This window comes from Podarcis melisellensis (genome assembly GCF_964234715.1).
Source record: "Podarcis melisellensis genome assembly, chromosome: 10".
NCBI classification, from domain to species: domain Eukaryota; kingdom Metazoa; phylum Chordata; class Lepidosauria; order Squamata; family Lacertidae; genus Podarcis; species Podarcis melisellensis.
In genome coordinates, this window is record NC_138542.1 from 56733906 (window position 1) to 56751795 (window position 17890).

General features: G+C 44.4%; 1 protein-coding gene across 6 annotated transcripts in view; it reads left to right on the plus strand.

Moving 5' to 3' along the window:
- The first annotated feature begins 3972 nt into the window (after positions 1-3972).
- Positions 3973-17890, plus strand: part of DENND5B (DENN domain containing 5B) — a 101560-nt gene continuing 87642 nt past the window's right edge. For 3 of the 6 annotated variants that reach the window (XM_081926729.1, XM_081926728.1, XM_081926727.1), the window contains exon 1: positions 3974-4371. In XM_081926729.1, the coding sequence (XP_081782855.1) occupies positions 4251-4371 (121 nt within the window). In that variant the 5' untranslated portion in view covers positions 3974-4250. Of the gene's footprint in view, positions 4372-17890 lie in introns of all 6 variants that reach the window. The other 3 variants (XM_081926730.1, XM_081926731.1, XM_081926726.1) reach the window with 2 other exon arrangements.

Sequence of the window (17890 nt, forward strand, 5' to 3'; positions counted from 1 at the left end):
GCTAGCCGCTCAGGTGCCTGGTGTGGGGGCGTGTCCTGCAGTCAGGGGCAGGGTGAGCCTCCCATGGGGGCGAGCCTCTCGGATGCTTGGAGTCTCTCCGCCGCCTCCTCCTCAGCTGTAGGGTGGCTGAGGGAGAGGCAGTAGGCAGCTGCAGGTCCCACGCTGCCGTTTTAGGCAGCGCGGAACCTGCAGACACCTAAGCCACCATGTCACTCCTAAAAAGTTTCATGAGCCCAATTTTTTTAAAAAAACTCATTTTGTCGCACACCCCTCCCCAGTGATGACACCTGGGACCGCCCGCACCCCCCACATGCCCTTTCCTCTGCCACTGCCCCAAACCCTTGGAGATAAACTTTTTTTCAGGGGCAACTTTCTTGCTGAGAAAAAATCATATTTAAAAATGAAATACTTCCTCTCTTGCTATGAAGAACACCCAACTCTAGTTATGTTGCAATCTGAAGTACCTGTAAAGATGGTGACTAGATTCAGACAAACTTGGTTTGTTCAGAGGGGCCAGGATGCAAAGAGCTGTGTGACTAACACAGCTAAGAGAGCTTTGCATATTTACTCAAAATACAACCCACCTAAGTAAGACAACAGGCCAACCTAAGTGTGCAAATGATTGAGCCAGTGGTTTACTTAGAATTGATTGAGCCATTCAGTGCACACCTGAGGTTTACTTAGAATAAATTCAACATTATCACTCTTAGATAAGTGTGCATTGGATTTTAGCCTAATCCTATGCATGTTTATTCAAATGTAAGTCCCAATGTGTTCAATACTGTAGTGCCCACTTCTCCCTAAGTGGGTTTACTTTTTTTTTTACACCTGGAAGTAAATTCAGACAGAATCAAATGGAAAGTCAATCTAATTCAGGACCTGTCTGCCTGGTCTAGCAGCTGCTCCCCAGCATCTTTTAACTCCACTGCTCCTACTTGTTTCTCTCTCTCTCTCTCCTTCTCCTTTTCTCTCTCTCTTTCCCCCCTCTCTCCCTCTTCTCCCCCTCCTACTTGTTGTTGAATCCAGCTTCTGCTTATGGGCTTTCCATAGGCATCTGGTTGGCCACCATTAGAACAATATGTTGGATTATATGAACCCTTGGCCTTATCTAGTAAAGCTCTTCTTATGTCTCAGACAGAGGTGTTTTCTAGGTGTGCTCCTTTTAGACATTCAAATATGTTTCTTGCCATTAAATATAGCTTGAGGTTGTGTTCAGAGCTCCACTCCCATATTTGACATACCTAAGGTCTTCCCAACCACACACCAGACCTGTTTCCTTCTTCCACGTTCACCATTCTCTTTTCAGTTTTGGAACATGTTATGTACTGAAGTTCTCACCCTGGGCCAGCAGGGGGATATTGTAGATAGTTTTCACTCAGGTCCACATATGCAAATAAGGGATTGAAAGTGATGTTCGGTGATTGGATAGTTACAGAAAGTGATTATTGTTGCATTGTAGTGGAGCTCTATATAAGCAGGCTGGCTGAACCCTTCAGTTCAGTTCAGTTCTGGCCTGTGAATAAACAAGAGCTGTTTGAAGAATCGCTGTGTCGTCTGATATGTTCACCCACAACTGAACAGAACACATGTGCCCATGAGCCAGTTCCCAGAGACTGCTCTCAGCTTGCATGCATTTAGTCCTAAACAGTGAATTAATACATAGCAGAGAATCTAGTTCACACAGCTGTAGGCAACAACAAGGGTGTAGATGTTCAGCAACTTGTGATAGCCCTTAAAGGAGTCCTATAAATATATCAGACTACACATAGGAAGGAAACTGCCACACGCAGCCACAGAACAGACTACCAACCAATCCAGTATGAGGAGGTGCATTCTTCCCTGACCTCAATTGCAAGAGGGCTTACAAAGCAAAGTAAAAACTAGCAGAGCCTTGCAGTGCTTTAAGAGACTGACAAATTCAACCTCACTTCATCAGAAGCATTATGTGAAATATTAGCAGCCAGGAATATAAAGGGAAAATTGTAAGGCGGGATTTGAATGGCAATGGGATACAAAAGTTACAATCAGTGATAATTAAAGTTTAAATTTATATATGTTGAATACCGGTATGTGCCTTTAATATTTTACAGTAACCTTCTAAATGGGTAACAAATGCTGAGATGATTGTATTAACAGTAGGGCAGGAAACCATTTGCAAAAAAGAAGACAGCACAGACAACCTGACACTGGTAAGTTGATTAACATATGCAATATGAAAACAAATCTTTTGTCTTGATTTTTTCAAATCACTTACCGTATTTTTCGCCCTATAGGACGCACTTTTCCCCCTCCAAAAATGAAGGGGAAATGCGTGCGCGTCCTATGGGGCGAATGCAGGCTTTCGCTGAAGCCTGGAGAGCGAGAGGGGTCGGTGCGCACCGACCCCTCTCGCTCTCCAGGCTTCAGGAGAGCCGCAGCGCCAGTGCCACAAGGTCGGGGGACAGCGGGGAGGCGGAACGCCGCCATCCCGCTGTCTCCCGATGTGGTTTGGAGGCTGACGGCGGGGAGACGCGTGCTTCTCCTGCCGCCAGCCCCGCAAGCTCCGGGGACAGCTGGGAGGCGCAGCGCGTCCTCCCTCTGTCCCGGACCTGATCTGCAGGCGGGCGGCGGGGAGAAGAGCGCTTCTCCCCGCTGCCTGCCCCACAGGCTCCAGGGACAGTTGGGAGGCGCAGTGTGTCCTCCCTCTGTCCCCGGACCTGATCTGCAGGTGGGCTGCGGGGAGAAGAGCGCTTCTCCCCGCTGCCGGCCCCACAAGCACCTGGGGGGGAAATAATTTTTTTTTCTTTATTTCCCCCCCAAAAAACTTGGTGCGTCCTATGGGCCGGTGCGTCCTATGGGGCGAAAAATACGGTAACTTGATAATTGCTGAGATTAAGTGATCAAATCAAGACAAAAGATTGGCCATAGAAATCAGAGATATTCTGGCATTGCTAAGGTTACTTAAGTAGCATGATTAAAAATCTTTAGCCAGCCAGCCAAATAATGCTCTTAGAATTAAGAAATGGTGCATTTTCCTGTGGTATCACCAAACATCTTCCAACATCTAGAAGGGACTGTGGCCTTCAGGCTGAAAAAGGTTTCCGACTCTTGTACTAGGATGTACAGAAATGTAATCGGAGTAACCCAAGGTTATTTTGGAATGCAAAACCCTTAGTTTTTTATTCCTAAGTGTGATCATCGTTAAAATCATGTTGCACCTAAACAACACTTTGGGCTGTACCAGGTGTGCTCAGGGGGTGTGCCAAGTGTGCCCAAACATACTCTAATTTTATTTATTAAAGGGCATCAAGTGAGTTGCAGGCAGAAAAAAAGGCTGGAATGGATCCAGGGGTGGCAGTTTTCTGCAGGCAAGTGTTGCAGATCCATTCCAGCCTTTTTATCTTGCCTGCCTGTCTCTCATGTCTCTGCATTTGTCTGAGCTTCACTTTCCACTTTTGGTGGACAGATATGTGGGGAAGGAGCCATCCGACCTTCTGCATCTGCCCTGCGTCTGGTCAGCTTAGCAGGAGTCATTTTCTCTGCTTTGGCTTCTTGACCACTCTTTGTTGTTTTGTTAGCTCCGTGCCTCTTCTCCTCTTCCTTGTGCATACAGTATTTGCTTCACTCAGATGATCCATGGCAAGCCTGTAGTAAATATTCTTAATGATTTTAAATTGCATTCTGATTCTTTCTGATACCTTGTATTCTATGGGATTCAAATGGTAATGCAACAAGCAGAGAAACAGGAGAGGCACTAAAAATACAATTAAAAACCATACAGCATCTAGCACAGCGCATTGTAATTGCTACAACAGGCAGGAAAACAATTCAGGTGGTCCGTCAAGCAAAATTTCACGCGTTTCGGGAGGCGGCTGAGAACCAAACCAATCCCAGCGTGGTTTAAATGTCCCGCCGAGGAGGCGGGGCGGAAGCGGGCCGGTGCGCTCCTTCTCCCTCCCGCGGCGCGGCTTAGCGTCTGACCGGCAGGGGTAGGCGGCAGAGGCGACGGCGGGACGGTGCCTAGCGGGGCTCGAGCGCCGGCTGCAGCCTCAGCTGACCGAGGGGCGCCGCCGCCGCCGCTGCCACTGCTCCTGCTGTTGCCACTACCACCGGCGCCGCGTCCTCGTCTTCCTCCCGCTCGGCGAAGGAGGCCGCCACCCGGGCGGACTTGCGCCATGGAAGGAGCGCGGCTGCTGGTGCTGATGCGTTAGCGGCGCTGCCCCTGCTGCTTGGGATCCTGCCCGAGAGAGATCGCGGACGCCGGCGGAGGGATGAGCGGCAGCGCGGCGCCCCCCGGGCCCGGCTCGGGCTCGGCGCCCTGCCGCTTTGCGCACTACTTCGTGCTGTGCGGGATCGATGCCGACAGCGGGCTGGAGCCGGACGAGCTGGCGGGTAAGCCGAGGAGGGAAAGGGAGACAAAGACGGGGGCTGGGGGGGGGGTCTGACCCTGTCCCCGTTTCTCCTTGCGAGGCACACAGTCCCTGCTCGGCCCCGGTCCGCCGCTGCCTTGCTCCTTCTCTCCCTAGCGCCTCCCCACGGAGCCTGCTCGCATCCCCTCCCCTCCATGGCTGTGCGCTGCTCCTGAGGATCGGGCTGCTGCTCCGCTTGCACTGCGCCCACCCCGGCGGAGAGAGCAAAGGACGACTCGGTGGCCGCGTGCGCGCGGTCTCCATCTGCGCCCGGGTTGGAGCGCGGGGGTCTGCGCTTTGCGCCGGCCAGGCCCCGCGCACACGCCGCCCGAGGCTCCATTGCTGGAGACTTTACTTATTGTGTTCGCAGCTCCCTTTTTGTTTTTATTTCCCTCGCCCGCTCCCGCAACAGCTCAGGAGGAGCCCTCCTCCAAACACCCCGATGGTGCCTTCCGCATTGCTTTTCCATGCACGGATCTCCAGATCTGAGTAGCCAGCCTGGCTCTCGCTGCCCCTTTCTTCTTCTTCGTCTTTCACCCGCTTCCCAAAATCGTGATGCTTCCAGACTGCAGTGGCCAGGTTCGGTTATGTCACTGCCAGGAGGACCCACGTTTCAGTGCAGTCTTCCTCCTCGCGGCTCAGGCTTTATTCCCTGTTCCCCACCCCCCAGTGCCCTGTGCTGCCACCAGGCCTTAGATAATGTGCGCTTGCGAAGGTCTTGAATGTTGCAATCGCCTCCCCTTCGAATGACCGCTATCTTGGGTCCAAAGAGCAGGGAAAGCTACCTTTTGTAACTACTTTGGGAGACTGCAGTGCTTTCTTCTGTTCGGCTGGGAAAGGGTTGCTTTAAGCCACTCTGCACTGGGATTAGATAGCCAAGTTAAAACTCCTTTTTGCCAGCTGACAGAATGATGCTAATTTATATTTCAGTTTTGTATTTTGGCTGGCTAGATAGTTACAAAAGGAAAAACATATCTTAAGATGCTTTGTTTTGTTTTTTGTACCATAGCTTTAGGTTTCTTTAAAATATATTATTATTATTGGAAGGGCAGTAAGAGGTATTTATTTACACATTTTGTTACATTTTAATTCCACCTTTTATCCAAGGAACTCAAGGTGTTTGAACCCTGGTCTCCCAGGCCCTAGTCCCAACTCTTTAACCATTACACCACGCTAGCTCTTTACATAACAGTGTGAATTATTCATTACAAATTGCAGGTAAGCTTGTGATACTGTTTGGGCCGGTGCTGAGGTTCATCACTGTTAATATTACTCATTCTGTGCTAGTCATTGTATCAGGCAACCTACAAAAGTTAAGAGACACAGCTATGTACACAAGCTTAATCTAGAAAATTCCGGTGAGGAAATGTGTTTAAGAGACGTCTAGTGAAAAATCCACCCCCCATAGGCTGTCTTCCTACAATCCAGTGAAATCAATAGTTCCTAGTAAAAATCATTATTTTGCATTAGCTACCAATTTGACGAAGCCCCCCAATGTTTTTATCTATCCAAATGCTTACAGACAGCAGACCAGTCCCCCTCCCCCTCATCAGATATCTGGGTATATTGTCCTTTTAGCTGGAATAGTTTGCTTGAGAATGATTAAAAAAACGAGTCTCTCCATCATCCCCAATCCTGAAAGTGTTTGTTGCATTCTGCTAAAAATACTGCTCATATGATTTAGAGTGATTTCAATAGGATTTGTCAAAAATAAATTGTAACAGGTTTAAAGCTGGAGAGATGCCAGAGGCTTTTCTCCGCATAGCTAGCTGTGGAAGTAGGAGAAAGTCTATCAAAATATAGAAAGGGGGTTGTAAGAAACTACAAAGACACCTTTTAAAAACGACCTGTGCTGGATACATGGCACTTGCATCTCTGAAAATAAAGTAGGTTAAAATTAAATTGTGCATCTCGTTCAGAAAACTCTCCAGATTCTGCAGTATGATGATTAGCCAAAAAAAGAAAAAGGGAGAGCTGTATTCAAACTTAATCGGGATCCATTTGTATGTGAAATAAAAGTAGCTGACTATTGTTGCTAAAGTGGTAATTCAGGTATAGAGAATCTGTGGTCCTCCAGGTATTGTTGGACTCGAACTCCCATCAGCCCCAGCCAGCATGGCCAGTGGTCAGGAATGATGGGAGTTGTAGTTCAGCAGCATCTGGAAGTAAACAGGTCTCCCCACTCCTGAGCTATTTACCTGCTTACCTTTTGCATGAGCATTGTGGCCAATTCTGAAGCTGAATTTAATAATTTTAGTAAAGTTTTTGGAATGAAAATAGCTTGTACTTGCCTTAATTCAGGGTTATTAACTTGACACAAGGAAATTCTGAAATGCTTTTTATGATATTTGTCTTCACTAGGCTGACTCATGATGGTGAACTTTTCTTAAATTTTCAAAAGCAATGGATATAAAGAATTCTTCAGCTTTTGCTTGAAGTTGAGATCAGCCTCATTTAAATTCTTTGCATGCTCTTTAAAAAAACTAATTTGCCACTTATTGAGTGAGCTGGTGGCGAGTTTTCATTTAAAGTCTTAATTGTACACTTGCTGTGTGGATGACATTTTTGACTTGAAACAGGATGGTTTCAGAGTACTAATACCTGGTAAGCAATCAAATGATTAGGGCCATAATCTTTAATATGTAGCCCCTGATTCCATTGAGAGGATCCATGCATAAACAGGAATCCTTACCTGAATATAGATTTCATCTGTGTTCATTGCATTCAGTCGGTTTGATATGGGATAAGGGGTGATTGTGTTAATTTACCAGCACAGAAATTGCTTCCCCATAGTCTTCATTAGAAAAAGTTAGAAGTTATTTGTGTTTTGGTGCAATTAAGTTGCATGTAACTTTGCTTTTAAAGCACTGCTGGAGCTGAATCTGGGTTATGTACTTGAAGTCTCATTGAGTTGTTTTTGTTTTTTTAAAGCAGTAATTAGCAAATTGTTTCTATACAATTTTTGAACTTTACAATTGATTTGACATTGCCATTTTGTATATGTTGCACATTGTAACTTTTAGTAATTTGATGTCCATTTATGCGATCATCTGTGACGGAATCAAAGCTATTGTAATAAGGTTTTGGTTTCCCACCTGGAGCCTGAGTGTGTGTGTTGGTCTCAATCTCAAATATGGCTTCCGTTTACATACATGCTTGTTTCAGAAATAGAACCCTGCTGGTTCCTCTAGCATTGAAGGTGCACCAGGGTTGATTTGCATAGTATGACCTTTGGGAGTTTTAACTAGAGTAATTTCCAATTCCTCTTTCTGAAAATAGGGGCATTTACATGGTGGTGTTGATTAGGAAGTTCTCACTGCTTTTAAGTGTGAATAGTCTTGTTGCTGTTTCCTGAACTGCAAAAGAAGATTTGCAGTATCCTGAAGGCTAAATGCAAAGAAGCACAGCAGGTGTCTAAGTTGGAGAACCATTGATCTAAAGTTACCTTTTATATGCTAACTTGCTTTCAAACTGATGAGTAGTAAAGATGCTGTTAGATTCCCCCCCTTGCTGATTGTCTTTGCCAGGTTGGCTTATCAAGTTGGATATTACAGTTTTGCAGAATGTGTACAGATGTCATTAAGTTCATTACATTCCAAAACTTTATAAGAGTTGGCCTTCTGAAGTCAAGTCAAAGGCCACGATTCTATCACCAGCTGCTTTTGAAGTTCAGTAAATGGTTTGTGCGCCTGACTGCTGCTCAAGATTTCTTTCCATCATTTGCCCACTTAACCTGGCAGTAAGCTCCATTGAACTCAATAGGACTGACACCTTAGTAGACTTGTACAGGATTGCACAGTTAGTTAATAAAGTGTGTGGCTGGTTAAGTGAGAACCTCCCATTAGTCAGAATAGGAAGAACTGGGCTGCCTTGACCAGTGGTTTGACCCTTTATGAGACAACTTCATGTATTCATGTTCTTGGTCCTCCCACCAAAACATCAGTTGCTTACAATTGGGCTGCAAACTTTAATTGACTTAATTGGTAGATTAATCAACTAAATGGTTGCCTTTCAAGGAAGCTGTAGACGAGCTTGCTGTTTGCTTAAAAGTACAGTTTTAAAAATATTGTTTAGCTATAAATGCTTTTAATGTATTGATAGCTACCATGAGAGCCATTCCTAGCTGGTTGGCAGGATGTCAATTTCAGAATGAATGGATGAATAAATAAATAATAAAGCTTTTTGATTAATTGGCCTAGCAAATTTAATTGGCGGGGTTGAGATTCAAGGGCACACTTGGGTTTGTTTGTTTGTTTGTTTTTGCAAGCTATTTTTGATTTATTATTGTGTAATGGGGGAATCAAAAGGGAAATATTGAAAACTCGCTTCCAGAAGAAGCGTCCATATTAATGTTTTCTTTATTGCATATCTTCCTCAATGTGCACGGTGCTTTGCAAGTCCTAATGGACAGGTTCCTACATGAGAGGGCTTGCAGAGCAGAATCTGACATGGGAGGCAGTGGAGGAGAAGGAAGGGAAGGGAACGGAAGACGGTATAAACAAGAATAGGTAGTTATTTCAGCTACTGATGAGCACAAGGTTCCATCTGGGAATGAGGGAGTGAAGCCTTGGAACAACTGCCACATCCAAATCCCTGAGAGCTACTGGTGGCCAGGGTGGGAGGTGGAGTCTTCTCTTCCCTACCCTTTCATTGTTCATTCAACTGCAGGGGCTGGCATAGTTTCAGGGCATGTTTGGCATCATGCTGGGGTAAGAGGAAGCTGGGTCTGGATTTGGGCCTTCACCACCTGCAGATTATGGATGGTGGGACTGTGGCGGGAAGCTGTGCTTTGTGCCAGGGTCCCTCTGGTGGCCCTTCTCCTGAATCCTATAGACTCTTAGCTGCCTGCCCCCCCCCCCCCCCGATCATAGGATTGGCCTCATTTATCATTTACATCCTTTCCATGAATCCTGGTGATGGCTGCTATTCTAGATAATAAATAAAACAACAATGAGACAATTAAAAAGCACCAAAGGGTTAGTCTCAAAGCAGGATATGGGGACTTAAGGGGTTAGAAGATTAAAACAGATTTATTTTATCTATTTTTGTTGGCCAGATGAAACAAAAATCTTGCTCTAATTCTAATAGACCTTGCACAACTTTGGGGGACTGTGTTATAACGTGCTTGGAAAGGAGTCGTGCTTTGACACTTCAGTTGCTGACAGGCAAAGTGAGTCAGCATTCCAGCAGCATCTTGAACCAGGTGACCTCTGCCCTCCATGACTGAGGCAGTGAATGGAAGTTCATGTTCTTCTAGCATTGTCATTTGTATATGGGTAAACAGAAATTAGCACTTAACTTTTGGAGGAAACCGAGCGCCTTGTTTGAATAAGAAATCCAAGGTCCATTTTGCAGTTAATGTTTTATGAACCTACAAAGCTGAATCACTGGCGCATCTATGAGAGGCAGACAGCATGGTGCCCTCCAAATATTGTTGGATTACAGTTCCGATCATCCCATACCATTGGACGTGTTGGCTAGTTGGGTACTCCCACTGGGGTCTCTTTCTTATACCAGGAAGAATACCTGATAATATTTCAATAGGGGATTAGAATTGGGAACTTAAGCATGGAAAGTATATATTCTCCCTCTGAGCTGTAGTCCTTTCTCCTGACATATGATTTGAAACCTGAAGAAAGAATTACAAAAGATTATAGTGTCAGTCTGTGCTGGCAAAAATAAAAATAAAATAAAAAAGTGTTCTATAAACTTTAGCGATAATAGTTTGCAGCCATGTATTCTTCAAATAACTTTATGCGATTTTCTGTTGATTTCCCATCCAGGGTCAGTTAACTTAACTTCAGCAGTAGAATTGCATCATGTTCCTTCAGCCTCTTCACTGAGCCAATCTTAAAATGATTTACTGTAGTCTTTTGTAGTCTGCAGCTTGCATCATCAGATGCATTAAGTGGACTGTGGACTTCTGGGCTGCAGCACCCTGGAGTATAAACGGGGGGTGGGGGGGCAGGGAGAAGAGCAAAGGAAGTAACGAGAATGAAAATACTGCAATCCTTATGGTTCAAGTGTCAAATGTGATTATTTATCTGATTTCCCTACTGCCTCTCGATTCAGAAGGAGCTTACCTGAAATAAAACAATACTGGACAGTACTGCTTCTGTTCCTTCCAACATATGGCATGGCTTTCGCGTAGCATATTTTACACCCCTCCACACCACTTTTTAATGTCCAAGGGCAGAGAATGTCCAAGGGCAGTTGCCAACCCTTGGATAGATTGCTGAGTGATTGTTAATTTATTACAATGCTTGCAAGGTGTGAGGAGGGACAAAGTCTTGCAGCATTTTAAAGGCTGAACACATTTTATAATTAATACCTTGCTTCTTTTATTTAAAAGGCTTATACGCTGCTTTTCAGAACTGTCGTCCGACAAAACTGTTTGCAATCACTAAGATACATCTATTAAAAATGATTAAAATACAAAAACTACTGTACAGTGGTACCTGAGGTTACATCCGCTTCAGGTTACAGACTCCGCTAACCCAGAAATAGTGCTTAAGGTTAAGAACTTTGCTTCAGGATGAGAACAGAAATGATGCTCCGGCGGCGCGGCGGCAGCAGGAGGCCTCATTAGCTAAAGTGGTGCTTCAGGTTAAGAACAGTTTCAGGTTAAGAACGGACCTCTGGAACGAATAAAGTACTTAACCCGAGGTACCACTGTATCTAATTACAATAAGAGCAAATAACCACGGACTAAAATAGGCTAAAAGCAGCATTGGGTGCATGGTCCAACCATTCTAACTGAATTGCCAACCTTGCATTTTCATCCCCAAAGACCATTCAAAAAAAGGGGGTGGAGGGCAGATGTTTTCCAGAAACCTCTCCCCAATCCCAGAGGTGTCCCTGGTGCCACTACATATGAACTCAGTATATGCTATGTATGATAGAGCACCAGAGCTTTATTAGTAGACAACTATTATAGAGCACTTCTTGGACAGATGCTTTTGACTCATTTTTTTGAAATGTGGGAGGCAAGGTGGGAACTTGTTAATGAAGCACCCCTTTTTGTTGTCCTTAATTTATTTTTAAAGTGGTACTCTCTCCAAACGATGCATATATCTTTCAACCTGGTTGCCAACTAATTTTTTTAGTTGAGGGCCATCTCTAGCTGCAGTCTCCAGGAAGATCGCCCCTGTTCCTCACTTTATATGCCTTTCCAGATGCATAGTATCTTTTGGTGGGAGATAATCTACTCGATTATGTGCTTTGTGTTTTTTTCTGCACTTTTCGTGTATGTGTTGCTGCAAGTCCTTTGATGTATTAACTAGCAACAATGCTTTGCCTTGCTTATCACTTAATGATTTTCAAAAAATGACCTACAGGTTGCTCAGAGGTGGGGACCTGAACATATGTTCTTATGTTCTTACAACCTTATGTTCTTAGGACCTTGTGGCCCTCCAGATGTTGTTGGACTCCTGTCAATCCCAAGCAGCATGGCCAATGCTTTGGGGTGGTGGGACTTGTTGTCCCACAACATCTGGTGGGCAACATGTTTCCCTCCCCAGGTAGCTCATGCTTGTCACCAGAAGGGATGGGAAATGGATGCTTTGGGGATGGCTAATATCATAACAGCATGGGGGAAACTGTTTTGCAAATATATATGTTGTTTGAATATCAGAAATGCAGTATTCTGAGTTGCAGGCCCCTTTAAGTCGAAGTTTGGCTGAAGGAAAATTTAGGATTAGAGCTGAAAGAGGAAGTGGGAAAGAGCACCACTTTTCCAACTTCCTCCTTAAGTTCTAGGAATTTTTCAGGAGACCAAAAAGTAACCACCATTGCCAACTCATAACCAAGATGGAAGACATTTTTAAGGGAAGGAGGAACAGGGGCCTTGTGGGCACAAGTGTTCCATAATGGGGAACTCTGCCATAGATTCTGGGTATTGAACTTGATTGCCTTGAAGTAATTGCAGGTTTCTGGAGACTATTTGTCTAATACCCAGTTGCTTGCTTCTGTGCTTGGTGCTTGTCATACAAACATGGTGTCAGTAGTACTTTATGCTGTCAGCACAGAGAGCATCACTTGTTGGAGGCAGTTGCTATTCAGGCTGTCTTACAACAAAATTACTTGACCCACATATAAAGCAGCATCTCTTGTTCAGAGAGCTATAAATTGCTACGACCAGACTGGGAGGAATGACTGCACCTCTTGCTGTTCCATTTTCATCAATAGGATGTTGATTCTTGGAGCTCTTAGCAGAATCAATAAAGATGCTGATAGAATCAGACAGTGTAATACATTTCTTCACGCTTGACATGTTGTAATTTAAGATTGAAATGCCTGTACCTGCAGTCTGCTGTGTTCTTAGTTTGAGGAATTCATTTTACCTTCTGAGTCTGAATTTGGAACTGAGTTCAAAATTTGGAGTAGCAGTACTGCTTTCATTGAACTCTTCTTACCTGCATCTGGGTCATCACCAGGACAATTGTTCTGTCCTGAATTAGGGTGAACTTATACAAATACTCTTCTAAATTGGGTGTCCTTAGTAGTCTGGTATGTGTGTCTTGTATGAACTCGCATGATCAGAGCCATGTGACTGAAAATGTGGACAAGCACATACAGATTAATTTTCGTGTAGCTGCTCTTTTCAGGTTCCTTTCTCTCCTCTCTTATCCCTAGCCTCTTCCTCCCCTGTTGCTGGCTTATTTAAAATAAGTGCAGTGAATTCCCATAATATTACAGAAGTTCCTAGTCTGGTCTCCAAGCCAATAGAACAGGGATGGAGAACCAGTGGCTATCCAAATGGTGTTGGACTCAGTAACTCCTATGATCCCTGAGTTGTTAACCTTGTGGGCTGAAGCTGATGGGAGTTGGAGTTCAACACTAGTTGGAGAGCCACAGATTTAAGAGACTGGCTAAAGGCTACTGGAATCTATGTCACACTTAGGAAATCTGAGCTCTCCCTGTCTGATCATATTAAGAAAGCCTCCATGTCAAAGTCACAGTGAATTTAGCGGGTCTTGCTCCTAAGCATTAAAGTTCCATGGGGTTGTCTTCATCTGGAAAAATGACCCTGCTGAAACTCCATTCAATCCCTTGACTCAGCTCATAAATAGGCATGGAATGAACTTCTATCTTTTTAGCTTTCTTCTAAAATTTGCAATTGAGGTTAGACGTGTGCAAAGGGTTAACCACCTAGAATGACCTCAGGTAAAGGCACTTGAGGGGATTCTTTTGCACTGGCCACAACGTGATACTTTGCCAGTGTTGGTTGCTTTAACAGCCATACCGGAGGTGGAGTCTAGCTTATAGTTACTGAGAAACACTTTACTAAGGCACATTGACATTGCTACCACTGTTCAATAACAGGTTCTCCTTGACGCTTCAAGCAGGTGATTGGGGCGGGGGAATGTGGAGTTGCTTCTTCAAGATTTTTTCATAGTTCAGTTGTTCTGTTCCCAGCGGTGTTTGCTCTGCATACCAAGTACGTGGCGATTAGTTTGAAATGGGCATCTTCCTTTTCTTGTGCATCCTAAAGACATCACTTTTGATGCTCTTTTAAATCTCTCTTCAAACTAATTCCCCGATTAATAATGTCAGGAACCTGTTAACACAATGACATATCTGAAGAGTGAGCTTGAAAGATATTTTCTTGCCAGTACTCCTGATATGTAATATAAACATCAAGGATAACCTCACTATAAATGCCCCTGCTTTGAAAGAGTTTTTGAAGTTTCATTTGTCACTGAGGCGGGATGCTTGTTCTTGGAAATTCCTGAGAAGGAATAGTGTCTCTGGCTATATAGAACTTTTTTCAGTGCTCGTGTTGTACAGAAATATTGCTGGAAGGGGAAAATGTCATTTAGAAAGAAGAATTCTTAGGAAGGTAGAAGCCTAGTTTCAATTATAAAAGGGTCTGGAGACTTATAAAGATTCCTTTTTGTCAAAAACATAACAAACTGTGACATGTTGGCCAATTTATGGTGGGAATCTTGAGTAGTAGAATCCCCTTTTCTTAGGCTTTTCATGAGTTGTGTGTTCATAGCTTTTGTGGGCTTTTCACGTAACAGGGAAACTTGAGACCATGTTGTATTGATGGAAGATGAGAAATAGGTGGCCGGGGAGTTGCAATCTTTATCTGGATTTTTTTGAGGATTATCAAGACTGAGATTTTAAGCTGACAACGGCTCCTGTTGCAAAAGTGTTTCAGTTGCATCTTAGGTCATCAGGTGCCATCTTAGGTTATCTACAGATACTTTCATTGGCAGCGCAAGGCCTGCCCACTAGGAATGTGAGAACTTTGCTGTTGATAAATTATTATGATGCAATGATGAGATAGATGCTGTGCATCTAAAGGCCATTGGAACACACAATTTGAACATCCAGCTTCTGTGAAATGGAGGTCTGGATAGAAAGCAAAAGAAGAGACAATCTGTAGTCAGCAGGGACTTGTTACCTTAACTGGTTGCTCTCACTTGTGAGCTGACCTCACCTGGAATCTTTACATGTCTTTACTAAATAAATGAAATGTATGGGCTTGTGGAGTCACCTGGGAAACTCTGACTTGTTGGTGTAAGGAGAGTTCTGTAGTTAATATGATTGACATCTGTTCTTCTAGCTGGTGAAATCCCTGCCTGGTATCCCTCAGACTGTCAGTTTAAGACTTTGTATGGGTTAATTCATCACAGCTGTCAGTTTTGGTGGGTGCAGCCACAGACTAACCATGAGTCACTACTGCAATGGGGTGGCTGAAATGCCTAATGCAATCCTAGACCGCATCAGCAGAAGTATAGTGTCAACAGAAGTAACAATACCGCTGCCCAATCCTCGTAACCCACATGAAATTGCAACAAAGGTCTACATTCAGCCCTGTCGCTGCAGGTTGCCCATCTGTGGTCATCTAGAAGAACATCTGGGTGAGTTCAATAGAATTTTAGTAACTATCTGCCTAAAATAAAAGGTGTGGATGGCAGATCAAAAGTTATATTAAAAGGGATTGAAGATTTCCTTCTGGGACTTTAGAAGATAAATATTTAACAACATAAATGGAAATCAATTTAAATGGTGCACTTGGCAGATAGTGGGTTTTTGTTTTTTATGTTGCTTTTTGGAAACTGTTTATTCAGAACACTCAGTATTCAGTTTCTTTGTAGACCAGGCATAGGCAAACTTGGCTCTCCAGATGTTTTGGGACTACAACTCCCATCATCCCTGACCACTGGTCCTGTTAGCTATGGATGATGGGAGTTGTAGTCCCAAAACATCTGGAGGGTGAGTTTGCCTATACCTGGTGTAGACATTTGATATTTCCACAAAAGTACTACATTAGTAGCTTCTGCACAATTGCCATTCATCTTGATGAAGGACACAAAGCACAGATTTCCATCAGATTGTTCTCAAAATACCTTCCTAACATATCTGAGTTTGTTTGGGTTCCCTTTTTCGTTTTTCAGACTTTCACAGGTCTGTCACGGTGCAATGAATGTTATTCAGTAAGGGACGTTTGACTCTTTTGTTACATGGAGGAATTATTTTATCACAGCTATAACCTGCTGTTTAAGTAAATGTTAGCAAAACAGCTGTTCTGTTTTGAAATTGGTTTAGTTTAGGTGCGGGGGACCTTTGGCCCTCCAGATGTTGCTGAGCTGCAGTTCCCATCAGCCCCAGCAAGGATGGCTAACAGCTAGGAATGATGGGAGTTGTATTTCAGCAACATCTGGAAGGCCAAGGTTTACCTGCACCAGCCTTCGTGAAATCAAAATATATCCATTATATGTCAAAAACACACTGTCCTTTCAAGTGCACATGTTTGTAGCCATGACCTATATGGCATTAATAGTCTGAATATTGGAAATAAAATGTGCTGCCTTTTTCCTCTTGGGTGTGTTTAAGTCTTTTCATTCACTTCTCCAGACATTAGAAGTAGCTTATTAATATTGCTAAAACATATACAATGATAAGTAAATGGCATGATCCATAGGAGATCAGGCTCTCATCCCCCTATCATCCTACTGTGTGTCTCTATCTGACTGGGTGAGACACCAGTGCCTTATAAAAGGCATAATTACCACTTTATGGCAACACAAGCAAAACTACTTATTAGCTTGTGATTATGAAGATGTACATAGTCTGCTGCAAGGGGGGCAGGAAGCGTACTTTAGTGCTTTTCTATAGTGACAGCCTGTTTATAGCCCTATGTACAATGTACAGTTAAAGTAGCATCATACCACTTTAAATAGCCATGGCTTCCCTCCCCAAAATCATGGGAGCTGTAGTTTGTTAAGGGTTAGGAGAGGTGTTTGGAGTACCCTACTCCACTCACAGAGCTACAGTTCCCAGAGTGGCTTAACAGTCCATCCTTCTTCCCAAGCTACAGTCAGGGGCGCTGATTTATAAAAAATATTGGGGGGGGCAGGGGCCCATACTGACTTATAAAAAATATTGGGGGGCCCAAGACCTCCAAACCGCTGCTGCTGGGGGAACGAAAGGGGCGAGCCCCGGGCTGCCCCGACCTTAAGTGAACCTGTGAGGGCCCGCCCTTTGCAGCAGCTGATTGGCTGCCGCCGTGGGCGGTGAATATTAATGAGCTAGGGGGAATCCCCGCTTCTTGCGGGGCTGACGCCAGCCCCACGAGATTGTTGATGGGTTGAGAGCCCGCAACCCCACCCCCTCTCTAGATCGGGAGTGGCTTTGTTTTAACTCATTACTGAATGTATTTTAAAAGGTAACTATCGTCAAACAAGGAAAATAAAAAATACCAACATAATTTTGTGATTTTACAAAGCATAATATAACTAATAATTTTCTTAAATTATTGGGGGGGCAGAGCCCCCCCAAACGAATTTTTGAGGGGGCTCGGGCCCCCTCAGGCCCCATGGAGTCGGCGCCTATGGCTACAGTTACAGGACTCATTGGGGAAGTCCATAATATTTAAAGTGGCGGTTGTTGGCATCCATTTGTCTCAAGAGACAATGGAGTGCGCCTCCAGGGGTGAAATCAAACTGCTCCTTAGCAGCACCAAAGTGAGCTCCCTGGGGCCGAAGCCTGGGCAGTGAGTATGGAGGTCAGACAACAAAACCCCCCTCTCGGCATCACTGATGTGGTCCAAAGGAAAACGGCAATACCTTTGGCACCAGCATGGCTGCAGGAATTTCCAGAATGAGGGGTACAAGACACCATCCAACTACTTTAGGGACTCCACTCCGGATTTGTGTAGGGTTTACTCCTTCACCTTTTCATCTCCCAAAGGTATCCTGTAAGGCAGTGGAGGTTTAGGATCAGAGTTTCCCTTCTCCTAGATGGGCTGACTTCCCAGGTTGTTGAGCCCCATCTGCCCCTCACTTCTTCTACAGCCTGTGCAGAAACCACCTTCTTCACCATTGGACTCATGATTGGTCTTGTCCACTCATTCTGCTGGAGCTTGTCTTTGCATGCATAGGAAGTCCCTAACACATCAAATGTTTCAGACCATTCAGCTACCCAATTGGTTTATCTGGCCATTCGAAGCCGTTCCTGGGGTGTGGCTGCTGTCACATGCTGACAGCTTA